This window comes from Myxocyprinus asiaticus, chromosome 15 (assembly GCF_019703515.2).
Source record: "Myxocyprinus asiaticus isolate MX2 ecotype Aquarium Trade chromosome 15, UBuf_Myxa_2, whole genome shotgun sequence".
In the NCBI taxonomy this organism is placed as follows: Eukaryota; Metazoa; Chordata; class Actinopteri; order Cypriniformes; family Catostomidae; genus Myxocyprinus; species Myxocyprinus asiaticus.
This window is the reverse complement of record NC_059358.1, coordinates 40,686,228-40,702,149: the sequence shown is the minus strand read 5'-3', so window position 1 is coordinate 40,702,149 and position 15,922 is coordinate 40,686,228. Positions and strand designations below refer to the sequence as shown.

At 38.6% G+C, this 15,922-nt stretch overlaps 1 protein-coding gene across 1 annotated transcript in view; it reads left to right on the top strand.

Annotated features, from left to right (window-relative positions):
• The window catches only part of LOC127452640 (ceramide synthase 2-like), a 32,672-nt gene extending 17,011 nt beyond the window's left edge, over positions 1-15,661 (top strand). Inside the window, exons 3-11 of the mRNA XM_051718269.1 lie at positions 376-493; positions 4,558-4,676; positions 5,159-5,216; positions 5,317-5,367; positions 7,878-7,970; positions 8,481-8,609; positions 9,102-9,208; positions 11,269-11,422; positions 13,835-15,661. Of these exons, the coding sequence (XP_051574229.1) occupies positions 376-493; positions 4,558-4,676; positions 5,159-5,216; positions 5,317-5,367; positions 7,878-7,970; positions 8,481-8,609; positions 9,102-9,208; positions 11,269-11,422; positions 13,835-13,984 (979 nt within the window). The 3' untranslated portion in view covers positions 13,985-15,661. The remainder of the gene's footprint in view (positions 1-375; positions 494-4,557; positions 4,677-5,158; positions 5,217-5,316; positions 5,368-7,877; positions 7,971-8,480; positions 8,610-9,101; positions 9,209-11,268; positions 11,423-13,834) is intronic.
• The last annotated feature ends 261 nt before the right edge of the window (positions 15,662-15,922 follow it).

Here is a 15,922-nt window from a genome sequence, read left to right as displayed (position 1 = left end):
AAGAAGCAATACAACAAAATACCCTTTTTTAAATAAATAAAACATGGTTGTGAAAGAAAGTGCAATAAATAGGCTAAAACGATACAAAAATTTGACAGACTAAGAAAATGCATGGGTACTCAGATATGCTTGTGTATCAGTTAGGGCATCAGGGTGGAGTCATCGGGGCAAGCAAAACCCTATTGGCACACATTTTCATTTTCGCTTTGCATGTAAACACTTTTACTGGTGTTCTGCTGGCTTGTTCAAGGTGCATATGTGTTGTGTGCATGTCTGTTTACATTTTGACGTCAAAACCAGCTCATTCCAAAAACACGACATATTTGCAGAAAATTATGTTATACACTCTCTCAATCTCTCTGTTTTTATGTTTAGGGTTGTTGCTACACCGCTAGCCTCATTGCTGGGCGTTAAAGAAACTGTCAGACGGCGAGTTGCACACAATCAAACACTGGAGTCCTACTACTGCAACACAACTAAAAACCCCACACAGGTATATAAACTGCAAACACATTTCACTATACAAGACAATACTACTAAATCACTTAACTAAACAACCACTTTACTCATCATACATCATCACTATTAGTCCTGCGGCTAAAAATAATATATATACTATATATATATATATATATATATATATATATATATATATATATATATATATATAGTATATATATATATATATATATATACACACACAGATCAGCCACAACATTAAAACCACCTGCCTAATATTGTGTAGGTCCCCCTCGTGCCGCCAAAACAGTGCCAACTCGCATCTCAGAATAGCATTCTGAGATGATAATCTTCTTACCACAATTGTACAGAGCGGTTATCTGAGTTACCGTAGACTTTATCAATTCGAACCAGTCTGGACATTCTCTGTTGACCTTTCTCATCAACAAGGCATTACCGTCCTCAGAACTGCCGCTCACTGGATGTTTTTTGTTTCTGGCACCATTCTGAGTAAATTCTAGAGACTGTTGTGTGTGAAACTCCCAGGAGATCAGCAGTTACAGAAATACTCAGACCAGCCCATCTGGCACCAACAATCATCCATGCGATTATCTAATCAGCCAATTGTGTGGCAGCAGTGCAGTGCATAAAATAATGCAAATCACTGAGATCAAATGTTTTCCCCATTCTGATGGTTGATGTGAACATTAACTGAAGCTCCTGACATTTATCTGCATGATTTTATGAGATGCGGGTTGGCGCTGTTTTGGCGGTACGAAGAGGACCTACACAATGTTAGGCAGGTGGTTTTAATGTTGTGGCTGATCGGTGTATATATACTGTATATATATATATATATATATATACACAGTATATATACAGTATATATATATATTATATGTGTGTGTATATATATATATATATATATATATATATATATACACACATATAATATATATATAGTGTGTGTATATATATATATATATATATATATATATATATATATATATATATATATATATATATATATACAGGTGCATCTCAATAAATTAGAATGTCGTGGAAAAGTTCATTTATTTCAGTAATTCAGCTCAAATTGTGAAACTCGTGTATTAAATAAATTCAATGCACACAGACTGAAGTAGTTTAAGTCTTTGGTTCTTTTAATTGTGATGATTTTAGCTCACATTTAACAAAAACCCACCAATTCACTATCTCAAAAAATTTGAATATGGTGACATGCCAATCAGCTAATCAACTTAAAACACTTGCAAAGGTTTCCTGAGCCTTCAAAATGGTCTCTCAGTTTGGTTCACTAGGCTCCACAATCATGGGGAAGACTGCTGATCTGACAGTTGTCCAGAAGACAATCATTGACACCCTTCACAAGGAGGGTAAGCCACAAACATTCATTGCCAAAGAAGCTGGCTGTTCACAGAGTGCTGTATCCAAGCATGTAAACAGAAAGTTGAGTGGAAGGAAAAAGTGTGGAAGAAAAAGATGCACAACCAACCGAGAGAACTGCAGCCTTATGAGGATTGTCAAGCAAAATCGATTCAAGAATTTGGGTGAACTTCACAAGGAATGGACTGAGGCTGGTGTCAAGGCATCAACCACATACAGACATGTCAAGGAATTTGGCTACAGTTGTCGTATTCCTCTTGTTAAGCCACTCCTGAACCACAGACAACATTAGAGGCGTCTTACCTGGGCTAAGGAGAAGAAGAACTGGACTGTTGCCCAGTGGTCCAAAGTCCTCTTTTCAGATGAGAGCAAGTTTTGTATTTCATTTGGAAACCAAGGTCCTAGAGTCTGGAGGAAGGGTGGAGAAGCTCATAGCCCAAGTTGCTTGAAGTCCAGTGTTAAGTTTCCACAGTCTGTGATGATTTGGGGTGCAATGTCATCTGCTGGTGTTGGTCCATTGTGTTTTTTGGAAACCAAAGTCACTGCACCCGTTTACCAAGAAATTTTGGAGCACTTCATGCTTCCTTCTGCTGACCAGCTTTTTAAAGATGCTGATTTCATTTTCCAGCAGGATTTGGCACCTGCCCACACTGCCAAAAGCACCAAAAGTTGGTTAAATGACCATGGTGTTGGTGTGCTTGACTGGCCAGCAAACTCACCAGACCTGAACCCCATAGAGAATCTATGGGGTATTGTCAAGAGGAAAATGAGAAACAAGAGACCAAAAAATGCAGATGAGCTGAAGGCCACTGTCAAAGAAACCTGGGCTTCCATACCACCTCAGCAGTGCCACAAACTGATCACCTCCATGCCACGCCGAATTGAGGCAGTAATTAAAGCAAAAGGAGCCCCTACCAAGTATTGAGTACATATACAGTAAATTAACATACTTTCCAGAAGGCCAACAATTCACTAAAAATGTTTTTTTTATTGGTCTTATGATGTATTCTAATTTTTTGAGATAGTGAATTGGTGGGTTTTTGTTAAATGTGAGCAAAATCATCACAATTAAAAGAACCAAAGACTTAAACTACTTCAGTCTGTGTGCATTGAATTTATTTAATACACGAGTTTCACAATTTGAGTTGAATTACTGAAATAAATTAACTTTTCCACGATATTCTAATTTATTGAGATGCACCTGTATATATATTATATGTGTATATATATATATATATATATATATATATATATATATATATATATATATATATATATATACAGTGCTGGGCGGATTACTTGTGAGTTGTAATCTGATTTGTGATGTGATTACAAATTACATGACAGAAAAATGCATTCAGTAACGTAATCTTGTAGATTACATTTTTGGGGTAATCTAATCCAATTTCTTTTTGATTACTTTTGGATTACTTTCTACCTAGTTCTATTTTATTTTATGTCACGTGCATTTGAGTAGGATAATCATTTTAACATTAAAGTACAAAGAGCAAGGAAATATATTCCATTCTTTATTATTAACAAAAAGAGTCTCACAAAAAGCTCCTTATGACATTTTTAAAAAGTGCATTAAACATTACATCTTACAACAATGACAGTGCATGGCCAATGTTTATAATTCAAAACACTGAGACATCAAGTTAATTTAAAGTGAATAAAACAATAGCAACATTACAAACATGAATGACCATAAAATCAACAGTAACTGTTGCTAGGTCAAAGCTTTCATCTATAAACACTGAAACACTTTTTTCCCTTACTGCTTATTGATAGCCATCACCTATTCCAGTGCTGAGGTGCAAGCTATTATCTTTTGAACAGCAAGAATATTCTAAGAAAGCAGAATATTTTAAAACAGCAGAGTTCCACCGAGTCACACAAGGAACAATTGTGTCAAGTTTTATGTCAATCAGCAACAGTAGAGTGATGGGCTTTGTTCCATATTGCAGCACATTTTGCAGTTGAACTATTGTGTAACCTGCAGGCAGGACCCTTAAAGATGGCATCCACTAGATCCTTTGAAGCAATTAAGTTCAATGTGTGAGTGTGAGCTGCACGCCACTGGTGTAATTTAATTCTTAAAAATTAAATTATCTCTATAGATCCAGTGGTTAAATGCTGAGGTAGACCACTCCTTCTTCACCTGGCTGGCTAGTAGCGAGAATCAGTTCTGAGTGCAATACACACAAACCTCCCCTTCACCCTCTCTTCCGAAAACACTCGAAGACTTACTGAACGGATATCAGTGATGTGCTTATTTAAAATGAAACATGTAAAAGACTGAAAAAAGAGAATGATTAAGATGATTAATAAATTATTAACAATTTACTGCCATTGCCTTGTTAATATGTAATCACGCAATCTATAAAAAAGTAACAATATTCTGATTATGAGTATTTTAAAATGTAATTTAATCCCATTACAAGTACTTGATTTTTGTAATCTGATTATGTAATGCAGATTACATGGAATCTGTTACTACCCAGCACTGTATATATAGCCTATAAACTGTATGTATATATATATATATATATATATATATATATATATATATATATATATATATATATATATATATATAGATAGATAGATATATAGACAGTATATATAATGACATATGATTACCTCAGTTGTTTTGAGTCATCAGATATGTGTGGTTTTGCTTGCTATCTGCAGAGTTCAGTAGAGAAACTGTGCAAGCAGACATGTTGGACAGAAAGAGAGGTCCAACGCTGGTTCAGACGACGGAGAAACCAAGACAGACCTAATGTACTCAAGAAGTTTCGTGAGGCCAGGTACAAACACACTTGGATAACTTCAGATGTATGGAGCTAGAACAATGACTAAAGTATTTGAATCTGAATTTTGTTAAAAACAAACTAGGCCAAAGGTCAAGCTTTTTGGCCAGTCACAGAGCTACTAGAATTTACAGATAATTTCACCTCTAAAAAATTCAAAACAAAAAAGTCTGCTGAGAGAATTTTCATTTTTGGGTGAACTATCCCTTTAACAAAATTTGAATTCAAATACTTTAGTCATTGTTTTAGTCCCATACACATGGACATTCTTTAGTCCCATTAGCTTGGGCCATTTTTTGTGCGCCAAGTTTTAGCTGCGAATGTGTGAGGTTAAATAACGGTTTATGAAATAGGCCTGAAATATTCCCACCAGTATAAAATTCTTAATAAATCATTCAGATGTCTTTCTTTTAAAAAGCATCAGAGCCTTCAACAAAATCACCAGTGTCAGATCATCACATGTGTGTGTTCTTTTGTAGTTGGAGATTCACCTTTTATCTTCTTGCCTTCTTCGGTGGTCTTGGTGCACTAATCGATGTAAGTTGTTTGCCATTTGCAGTTGGACCCAGTTTTCACCCTCTGATCTCATTTCCTGTGCTGAACACAATCATTTCATATCCCCTCTCTCTCTCTCTAGAAACCCTGGTTGTATGATCTAGAGGAGATGTGGAAAGGGTTCCCCACTCTGGTGAGTTTTTCCTGAAAACAACACACAACTCCTGTAGTCTATCATCACCACATCGATTGAACTTGCAGTCTTATGGCCCTTATTTGTGTGTGTCTTTAAATTCCATTAGATGAAAGTGTGTACCATTAGTCATTTTACGGTTTCAGAACTACCCAATAGTCCATGCGTGTGGAGGTTGAGCGCCCATCTGGGGAGAGAGAAAGCAGTAAGGACATCCACCTGAGATGAATTTTGACTCATTACCGTTTCTATGTTCACAGTGAGAGTCGGGGGAGATAAAAGAAGGCCCAGTCCACCGAAAGAGAGAAAGACTGGCACACAGCAGAGACTGCACACCAGAGACTGCATGTCTGTTGCAGAGAGTTTATTACTGTGCTGAAAAGCTGAACTGTGTTTGTTTTATGCTGAAAAGCAGTACTTTGTGTTCCTGGCATTTAGGTTGGAGTTTAATAAATTGGTCTCACCTGACTGTTGAAACCGGCTCCCGCTTCCTCCTTTTGATCCAAATTCGAACATCTGTTACACTGGTGCCAAAACCCAGGAAGGAGGAAGGTATGCTGCTATGGAGTCATCTACGCCACTGTACCTCAGGTGGGGGTGCACGCTGTGACCCCGGCAGCAGCGAACCCCCATGTGTTGCTTGCGAAGATGGGGGCACAAGACAATCCTTAGACCTTTCTGGAGCTCTTCAAGCGCACTGCCCAAGCTCTGGAATGGCCGCAGGCGCAATGGGCAGTCCAACACTTACCATTGCTGGTAAGCAATTGAGGCCCAACTCATGGCCCAGCAGCTCCCGGTCGACAAACTCCTGAGGTACCCCTAGCTGAAGAAAGCCATCCTGAAGTCCAGAGGAGCACCGCCAGCGGTTCCGATCCCTGACACTGAGCGAAGTCAGCCGCCCGTTTGCCTTCGCTCAACAGCTCCGTGACGCCTGCTGGCGGTGGGTGCTGGCTGAGGAGCCCAGCGACGTCGGGCATGTCATCGATCTCATGGTGTTGGGGCAATTCATCTCCCGACAACCAAAAAGATCGGCGGAGTGGGTCCAGTTCCCCGGCCTCGGGGGTGTATTAACCCTCCTGTTTCTCTCTGTCCCGGCTCTACCCATTCTTCCTCTCAGGTGGGGAAGCTGCCGCCACTAGTGTGGGTGTGAGGTTCAGGCCGGTCTGTTGGAGTTGCGGGGAGCTGTGTCACGTCCGTGAACAGTGCCCGGTGACGGAGGTGAGGACGTGGATCCGGGTCCCCTACGCTTCCCGCCCCCAGTTGAGCAGGAAAGTACCAAATACCCGTGAGTACTGGGGGGGTACATACAAAGCCTTGGTGGATTCAGGTTGTAACCAAACCTCCATTCATCAATGCTTGGTTCAAAATGGGGCTTTGGATGCAAATAATCGGGTGAAGGTGAGGTGTGTGCATGGGGATATTTACGATTATTAGTGACCGTCGCTATTCTATTTCGGGGTCAAAAGCATAACATTGAGGCTGTGCTTAGTTCCCACCTCACCCATCCACTAATTTTGGGTACTAATTGGCCGGCTTTTCCCAAATTGTTAAAAGGGTTTTGTGTGGATGGGTCTTGTAATACAGTGGGACGGTGGGGGGTGTGCAATACGCTGATGGATGAAGCGGGAGCCGGTTTTAACAGTCAGGTGAGACCGATTTATTAAACTCCAACTTAAATGCCAGGATCTCAAAGTTATGCTTTTCAGCATAAAACAAACACAGTTCAGTTTCAGCACAGTAATAAGCTCTCTCTGCAACAGACACACAGTCTCTGGTGTGTGCCAGTCTCTCTCTCTTTCAGTGGACTGGGCCATCTTTTATCTTCCCCGACTCTCACTGTAAACATAGAAACGGTAATTAGTCACAATTCATCTCAGGTGGATGTCCTTACTGCTTTCTCTCTCCGGGTGCTCGACCACGCCCTCTCCTCCACAGTGCGACATCATCTTGACCAAACATAGCAGATGCTGAAGATGATATCGAGTGCATTTTGTCTGCAGTTATCACAAATGTTTTTTTGAGGCTGAAATAGAGTAATAATTGAGTGAAACTGAGAGATTTTTTAAAAACTGTTGTCCTGAAACAGTCATTTTCTTTGTGTATACTGTTTGTGTGTATGGTATGCACACGTTTTGGTGTGATATATAATTGATGAAAAAAAACTGAGCCATAGAGGCCATAGAGCTTGTCATTTTTCAAGGGTGCCTTGTCATCACCAGCAATACTATATAACACATACAACACACAATAATTTGAAATGCACCTTGACCACATACCGCACATTTGGCAAATAGGTACTAAGCATTTAAATAACCAAGTAGCTCTTATATTACAGCTGAGCTAAAGTGATGTGATTTGCATCTAATCAAATTTGCTGTCAGATAAAAACATTAAAGTCTGCTAATGAGCAATTATACAGATAGCTTATACATTATAAACCTCATGTCTTCAAACCACTTATTCCTAAAGGTTTAAGTCAGTCTCTCTCTCTCTCACTCTCTCTCATTTAGACACTGTTACCATCTCAGTACTGGTACTACATGCTGGAACTGGGTTTCTACTTTTCCCTTCTGTTCAGTGTGGCTTCAGATGTCAAGCGTAAAGTAAGTCATTGCATCATCCTGCTGTCCATCATTCCATCATCATTTTACACAGTAAACCTAATTTTTGCATCTCAACATATCATTTTATTCAAACACACACAAAATTTCATTTTCTGTGCAGCACAATATTCAAAGCAGCAGCTGATGTTCAGAATCCATTTAGGCTGTTTTGTTTTTGTGGTGAGGCTGATGACAGACATTTATAATGTAATGTTTCTATGTGCTTTTTGTATAAAATTAGTTTACATGGTCTTTGTTAAGAACTGAAAACTCTATAAATTAGATATAAACAGCCGCATATGCAAAACCAGACCATCCCATTCAACTGTGTGTGTTAAATATAGCAAATTATTAACTAGGGGAGTCAATCGATTAAAAAATGTAATCAAGTTAAATACATGACACACTGATTAACTTTATCAAAATTTGTTTAGAAAATCCTCAGTGTTGTTGACTGAATATACTGTATAATGAAATTCGATTTACGAGTCACTTAACTCTCTATCTCAGGACTTCAAAGAGCAGATCGTTCATCATGTGGCCACCATCACACTGATCAGTTTCTCCTGGTGTGTGAATTACATCAGAGCTGGAACACTGATCATGTTCGTGCATGATTCTGCAGACTATTTACTGGAGGTAAGAAGATAAACCACCTGAACAAATGTCTTACACACTGATACATTTGCACAAATGAACACATTTTGTCTGGCTCTGTAACAAATATTAGGCGAAGAAAAGTGAAGGCCACTGAGTATACTAGTGGGGATAGAAGGGGATAACAGTTGGACGTTAATGTGACGTCCATGATGTTCACTGTCAGCAGCGTGGACTACTAGTATTGATGTTGGTGGTGGTGAGGTGTAGCTTAAGGGTGGTGTAGCTTATTAGCCCTGAATGCATGCACAAATGCATACCATAGACACTTTTGGCATACTGTTGCATGTTATGCAAATACGGATGCAGCCTGAGATAATAGGAGCTCATGACTAACATACTGTACATCAGTAGAAGAGGTTCCACCTAGTTAGGGTTAGAATTTTCTGAATATCCATGAATTTCCCCTTATTCTTATCATCTTTTCCTCTCTCTCTCTCTCTCTCTCTCTCTCTCTCTCTCTTTCTTTCTTAGTCAGCTAAGATGTTTAACTACGCGAGATGGAAGAATGCTTGTAACTACATATTCATCTTGTTTGCTGGAGTCTTCATCATCACACGCCTCATCATCTTCCCTTTCTGGTACACATCACATTACAATATCACATCATATCTCATTATATCTCATCAGATCACATCTCATCACATCTCATCAGATCACATCTCATCAGATCTCATCACATCTCATCACATCTCGTCAGATCACATCTCATCACATTACATCTCATCACATCTCATCAGATCACATCTCATCAGATCTCATCACATCTCGTCAGATCACATCTCATCACATTACATCTCATCAGATCACATCTCATCAGATCTCATCACATCTCATCAGATCACATCTCATCAGATCTCATCACATCTCATCACCTCTCGTCAGATCACATCTCATCACATTACATCTCATCACATCTCATCAGATCACATCTCATCACATTACATCTCATCAGATCTCATCAGATCACATCTCGTCAGATCACATCTCATCACATTACATCTCATCAGATCTCATCAGATCACATCTCATCAGATCTCATCACATCTCGTCAGATCACATCTCATCACATTACATCTCATCAGATCACATCTCATCAGAGCTCATCACATCTCATCAGATCACATCTCATCAGATCTCATCACATCTCGTCAGATCACATCTCATCACATTACATCTCATCAGATCACATCTCATCAGATCACATCTTATCACATTACATCTCATCAGATCTCATCAGATCACATCTCATCAGATCACATCTCATCAGAGCTCATCAGATCTCATCACATCTCGTCAGATCACATCTCATCACATTACATCTCATCAGATCTCATCAGATCACATCTCGTCAGATCACATCTCATCACATTACATCTCATCAGATCTCATCACATCTCGTCAGATCACATCTCATCACATTACATCTCATCAGATCACATCTCATCAGAGCTCATCACATCTCATCAGATCACATCTCATCAGATCTCATCACATCTCATCACATCTCGTCATATCACATCTCATCAGAGCTCATCACATCTCATCAGATCACATCTCATCAGATATCATTACATTACATCTCATCTCATCACCTCATCTCATCAGATCACATCTCATTACATCACAACGCATCACATTTCATCATATTACATCTCATCACAACACATCACATCTCATCACATTACATCACATCTTATCATATCTATTCAGATCACATCTCATCACATCACAACACATCGCATCTCAGGGGGCCTGGGTAGCTCAGTGGTAAAATACGCTGGCTACCACCCCTGGAGTTCACTAGTTCGCTGGTTCAAATCCCAGGGTGTGCTGAGTGACTCCAGCCAGGTCTCCTAAGCAACCAAATTGGCCCGGTTGCTAGGGAGGGTAGAGTCACATGGGGTAACCTCCTCGTGGTCGCTATAATGTGGTTTGTTCTCGGTGGGGTGCATGGTGAATTGAGCGTGGTTGCCGCAGTGGATGGCGTGAAGCCTCCACACGCGCTATGTCTCCGTGGCAACGCGCTCAACAAGCCACGTGATAAGATGTGCGGGTTGACTGTCTCAGACACGGAGGCAACTGGGATTCGTCCCACTACGCGACCACGAGGACTTAGAGCGCATTGGGTATTGGGCATTCCAAATTGGGAGAAAAAGGGGAAAAATCCCAAAAAAAAATCAAAAACAACACATCGCATCTCATGACATCTCATCAGATCACATCTCATAACAAAGCATCACATCTCATCTCATCACGCCACTCGCATCCTATCACAACACAAAACAACACATCACAGCACATCTCATCATATCTCATCACAATGCATCACATCACTTCATCACATCTCATTACATCACAACAACTCAACTCACCAGTCATCACAGCACAACACATCACAACACAACTCATCAGATCACATTAGATCACATCATCTTTTTCTGACAAACACATGCGGTCAGTATACTACATATTCATGACATTTTGTTTAGTTTACTGAATAATCTTGCACAATTTGTTTCTCAAGTTCATTTTTAAGTATTTTTAGGGATGTTTAAATATGTTTATAATATTTTATTACAGGTATTATGTGTAATATAACTTACTGTAATCTCTCTCTCTCTCTCTCTCTCTACTTCAGGATCATGTACTGTACATGGGTGTATCCAGTGACTCTGTATGCTCCATTTTTTGGATATTACTTTTTTAATGGGCTGCTGCTGGTGCTGCTGTGTCTGCACATCTTCTGGGCGGCACTGATTGTACGCTTAGCCATCCGCTTCCTTACCAGCAACGTACGTCTGTGTGACAGGGTTATTTTGAATTCACATTTATACAAAGATTTCCTTAACAGAGCTGTTCAGTTTTTAGACAATCAGCATTTTCAAGCCATGGGTTCCCTGGGGAACTGATAACAGGTTGCTAGAATGGCGGTTTTCAATCTAAGGCCTAATATAAGTAATATAAGGCCTGTGTTTAACATTACTTGAAAAGACTTTCCCAGTTTGCTCAGCAACAAAAAAAATTATTATAATAATAATGAAACATTTTACGTAACAACTTAAGTTTTTTTTTTTTTTAAACACAGAGCCTTTAAAATGCACTTTTGAGGTGAGAGTGAAATTTATGTTGTAGAAAAAAACGGGAAAGTCGCTTCAAGTAAAGTTAACCAGAGAGCCTATTTTACAAATAAATTATAAACCCAAAAGCACATTACAAAACCGGAATGTCTATTTGCACCCGGGTGTATATAGCACCTGCCACACACACAGCTATTTGCTCTCCAACAGTCTGGTGGAAACAGAAATTGAAGACAAACTGCACCCTAGTGTCGCTGCAGTGGCGTGTCGTGTAACAACGGTATAGATTCTCATACAGACCATTCAGGTTCGATTCTGCCTTTTGTCTTACTTTTTCCCTTCCTTTTTCCAGTCTCCACTCTTAATATTTCCTTTAATGCTGCTACTTGTTATAATAAATACAAATTAATATAAAGGTGGATTTCTTCACAGTGATTTGGTCACAGAAATGGTCGGGAAGTTGAGAGAAGGGTTTGATCTGGGTCAAATTAATCATGGTTTTACTGAAGTAATATTGAAGAAACCATGTTTTTGTTGGCAGAAGCCATAGTTTTAATGCAATAACCATGGTGTTACTACAGTAATATGGTGTTAATATAGTAACCATGTTTAAAGTTGTGGTTATTATGATTTTACAACAAAATACCATGGTGATATTATGGTTACTGTAGTAAAACCATGGTTAATTTTCGTAAGAGAAGGTATTAGGTTAGGTTTAGGGGTAGGGGTTTGTGTAGAGTGACTGTTGGACTCATATACTGCACTGTGTGTTAGAATTTAAAGGACTTAGTAACTTTTTGCTCGTGTCATCTTGGACTTACAGTGACACCTAGTGGTGTGGATGCAGTATAATTCAAAATCAATCGTTTTCAGTTACAGATGCCATTGTAGAAATTGACTATTCACAATCAGGCGTGATTATTTTAATTCAAGAGTGAAAGTGTCCAATAACAAGACGGTTACTGAGATTAAGCGAGTAGTATTCAGCTGGTCATGTGATTCTAAAATGGCAGCTCCCATGAAGGCGCCCCTGCCCCATGTAGAATAAAATGGCAGATACTATTTGTACCCATATTTAAAAACTAATATACAGTATGGGCATCACTGCAGTGTGTTTATTGTGTTTATTTAAAATCCCACAGACACACAACATTAAACCCTACCCCTAAACCTAACCTTAACCTTGGTTTTACTACAGTAACCATAGTTTCACCATGGTATTTTGTTGTAAATTTACAGTAACTACAAAATTAACCATGGTTACTACTGTATATTAACAACATATTACTGTAGTAACACCATGGTTAATTGCATTAAAACTACTGTATGGTTTCTGCCAAAAAACATGCTTACTACAATATTACTATATAGTGACGCAATCTACACACAATCGATGTCGAGCCGCGGGAAGGAGTGCGATGGACAGACCCCGCCTCTGGATCAAACCCTTCTCTGCACTCCACGACATTCACCGTGACCAAATCACTGTGAAGAAATCAACTTTTCTATTAATTTTTATCTATTATTTTAAATAGTATTAAAGGAAATATTAAGAGTGGAAACAGGAAATCTGATGGGAAAAAGAGTGGGACAAAAGGTGGATTTTCACTAGGACAACAGTACATATTCACACAGTATTTACACCCCATGTCACAGCAGTGAAATCTGTTGTTTAGTTTGTCGTATATTTCAGTGGTTCCACCAAACTATTGGGGTGCAAATAGCTGCACTGAGTGGCAGATGCTATTTACACCGGTGTGCAAATAGTCACTCTGGAATAAAACAGCTTTTATAAGGATACCGATATGACTAGTGTCCTCATCTCATGTTAGTGCTCATGATTTTATACATATGTATCAAAATTACAATTAATTTCTTTAGGAGTTAAACTTTTTTAATGGGGAAAAAATTACTGAGTGCACCTTTTAATTAGGGGTGCAAATAGCATCTAACACTAATTGCACTTAGTGTAAATAGCATCTTTAGCATCTATCACTATTTGCACTTAGTGCAAATAACCTTACAAAATTCTTGTGGGGATTTCCTTTTAGTCTTTATGAATATTTCTGATTAATGATTCTCACCTGTGTTTCTTAAACTCAACGCTCTGTCATACTTTCTCAACAGTTGTCAGTAGAGGACGAGAGGTCTGACAAAGAGGAGACAGATGAGTCGGCAGAAGAGGATGAGGACATGAAAAATAGAGAAATAAAGAAAAACGGACTGACTCAGAATGGTCACGCTATATATAACAGCAGTCACTCTAAAACAGAGTGATTTCCTTTGAAGAGGACCTTAAAAGTATGTTTAAAGAGGAGGAAATTTCAAAGAATGAGCAAAATCCAAAGTGATATTTCCTCTCCTCAAACCGAACATGAAAGAAGAGAGGGGAGAGAAACAGAGGACTGATTCCAGTTTTCATGAAAAAAAATTCGCTGTGTACACTACAAATGAAACATACACACAACAATAACAGTCATACACACACACGCACATAGACACATCGGTCAAAGGTGTCAACCCCTGAAGTCATTCCTCTCTCTGGGGAAAAACAGGAATCAATGTTGCCTCTATTGAGATTTCTGTCAACACGTGCCTTTCTTTGCCAAAGTTTGCTTTTTTTAATACTTTGCTTTCCTTGTTTTTTTTGTTTTTTTATTTTAAAAAAATTTCAAGTCACTGGGTCTTTTCCCAGACATATGAATCTGCATCCATGTTGTTTGTTTTATACTCAATAATTTTTTTCAGCTGAAATTAAGGTACATCTACAAACTAAGTTGTCAGTTTTTAACAGACCATTGCTCCTATGGGAAGATTTTGCTGACCCTGTTCGCTCCATCATTATTTTCACATGCAAATAAAAAAAAAGTACTCAACAAACCTCATTACTCAAAGGGTCGATAAATGTACCTTCAAATGCCTCAGATGTGTTATTATTGAGGTTGCAAGCTTTAACCAGCTTGTTCAACAAGATTCCTTTCAAACTGCTGCTCCACCATAACAGATGATACTGACCATAGAAAAAGACAGCCGATGCTAATGCTATTAGAGCAACGCATACTCGCAGTGCACTATGACTGACGCATGAAATCGAGCTTGCATACCTAGAAGCGTTTGCGTTCACATATTTGCATAGAGTATGTTTCGGGCAGTCCCCAGTATCCATTTCATTTCAAACCTAGAGTAATGCCACGTCCACACTAATCCGCTGAAGTTTGAAAACAAACGTTTTCAGTTTCCTGACATCATCGTTTTCCAAAGTGTGCAGTAATATACCATTCTACTGTGGAATTAATGTAAATGAATGCATAGTGTGGACGTGGCCTTCATCAACTCCAAACTTCCTAACAATGTGCAAACACTTATTGGCCAGTTGTAGCATGTTCGTTTCCACATAGATTTCATTTATTATATTTCTGAATATTTTAAAGCCACAAGCCAAAGATAGAATGATTGTGTAAACGTTGTGCTTTAGTTTGAGCTAGGTTGTTTAGGAATTTCAGGATGTTATTTATTCTCTGTGGTAAACAGAAATGCAGTGAGCTTTTGCTTACCCAAGGGTTCACATTAAAGTTCATGAATATCACTGCTGGTTTTGCAGGATTTTTATTGTGTGAGGAATCATGAAATGTTTAAAGCACAACAAGCTAGATCATAAAAATATCTTTACATTTTAAATTTCATTATGTTGTCAACTGGTAGTTTTGATCTGGCCAGGATAGTAACAAAGACATTATAGAAGGAAAGAACATTAAATGAGAATCTAAATAATTATGTATCGGCTGCTTTGGAGAACCAACATTTGAAATGTATGAAAAATATAAATATTCTTTTTGTACACCTTTTGACATTATAATGCAATCCATCTTTTTCTCACCAAATGTCTGTTTTATCACATCTAAAGGCCTTCAACAGTAATGTCATGCTGTTCTCATGAATAAACTGTTACCAGTTCTGGGGCTACACTTGTGCTAAGTGTTTCCAGGTATTTCTGCTTTTTAAATATTTGTCTAAGAGAACATATTATGATTTTTAGAAGAATATTTCAGCTCTGTAGGTCCATACAATGCAAGTGAATGGTGACCAGAACTCAGAAGGTCCAAAAAGGACATAAAGGAAACGTATAATTTATCCTTAAGACTCCAGTGGTTAAATCCATGTCTTCTGAAGAGATATGATAAATGTGGGTGAGAAACAGATCAATATTTGAGTCCT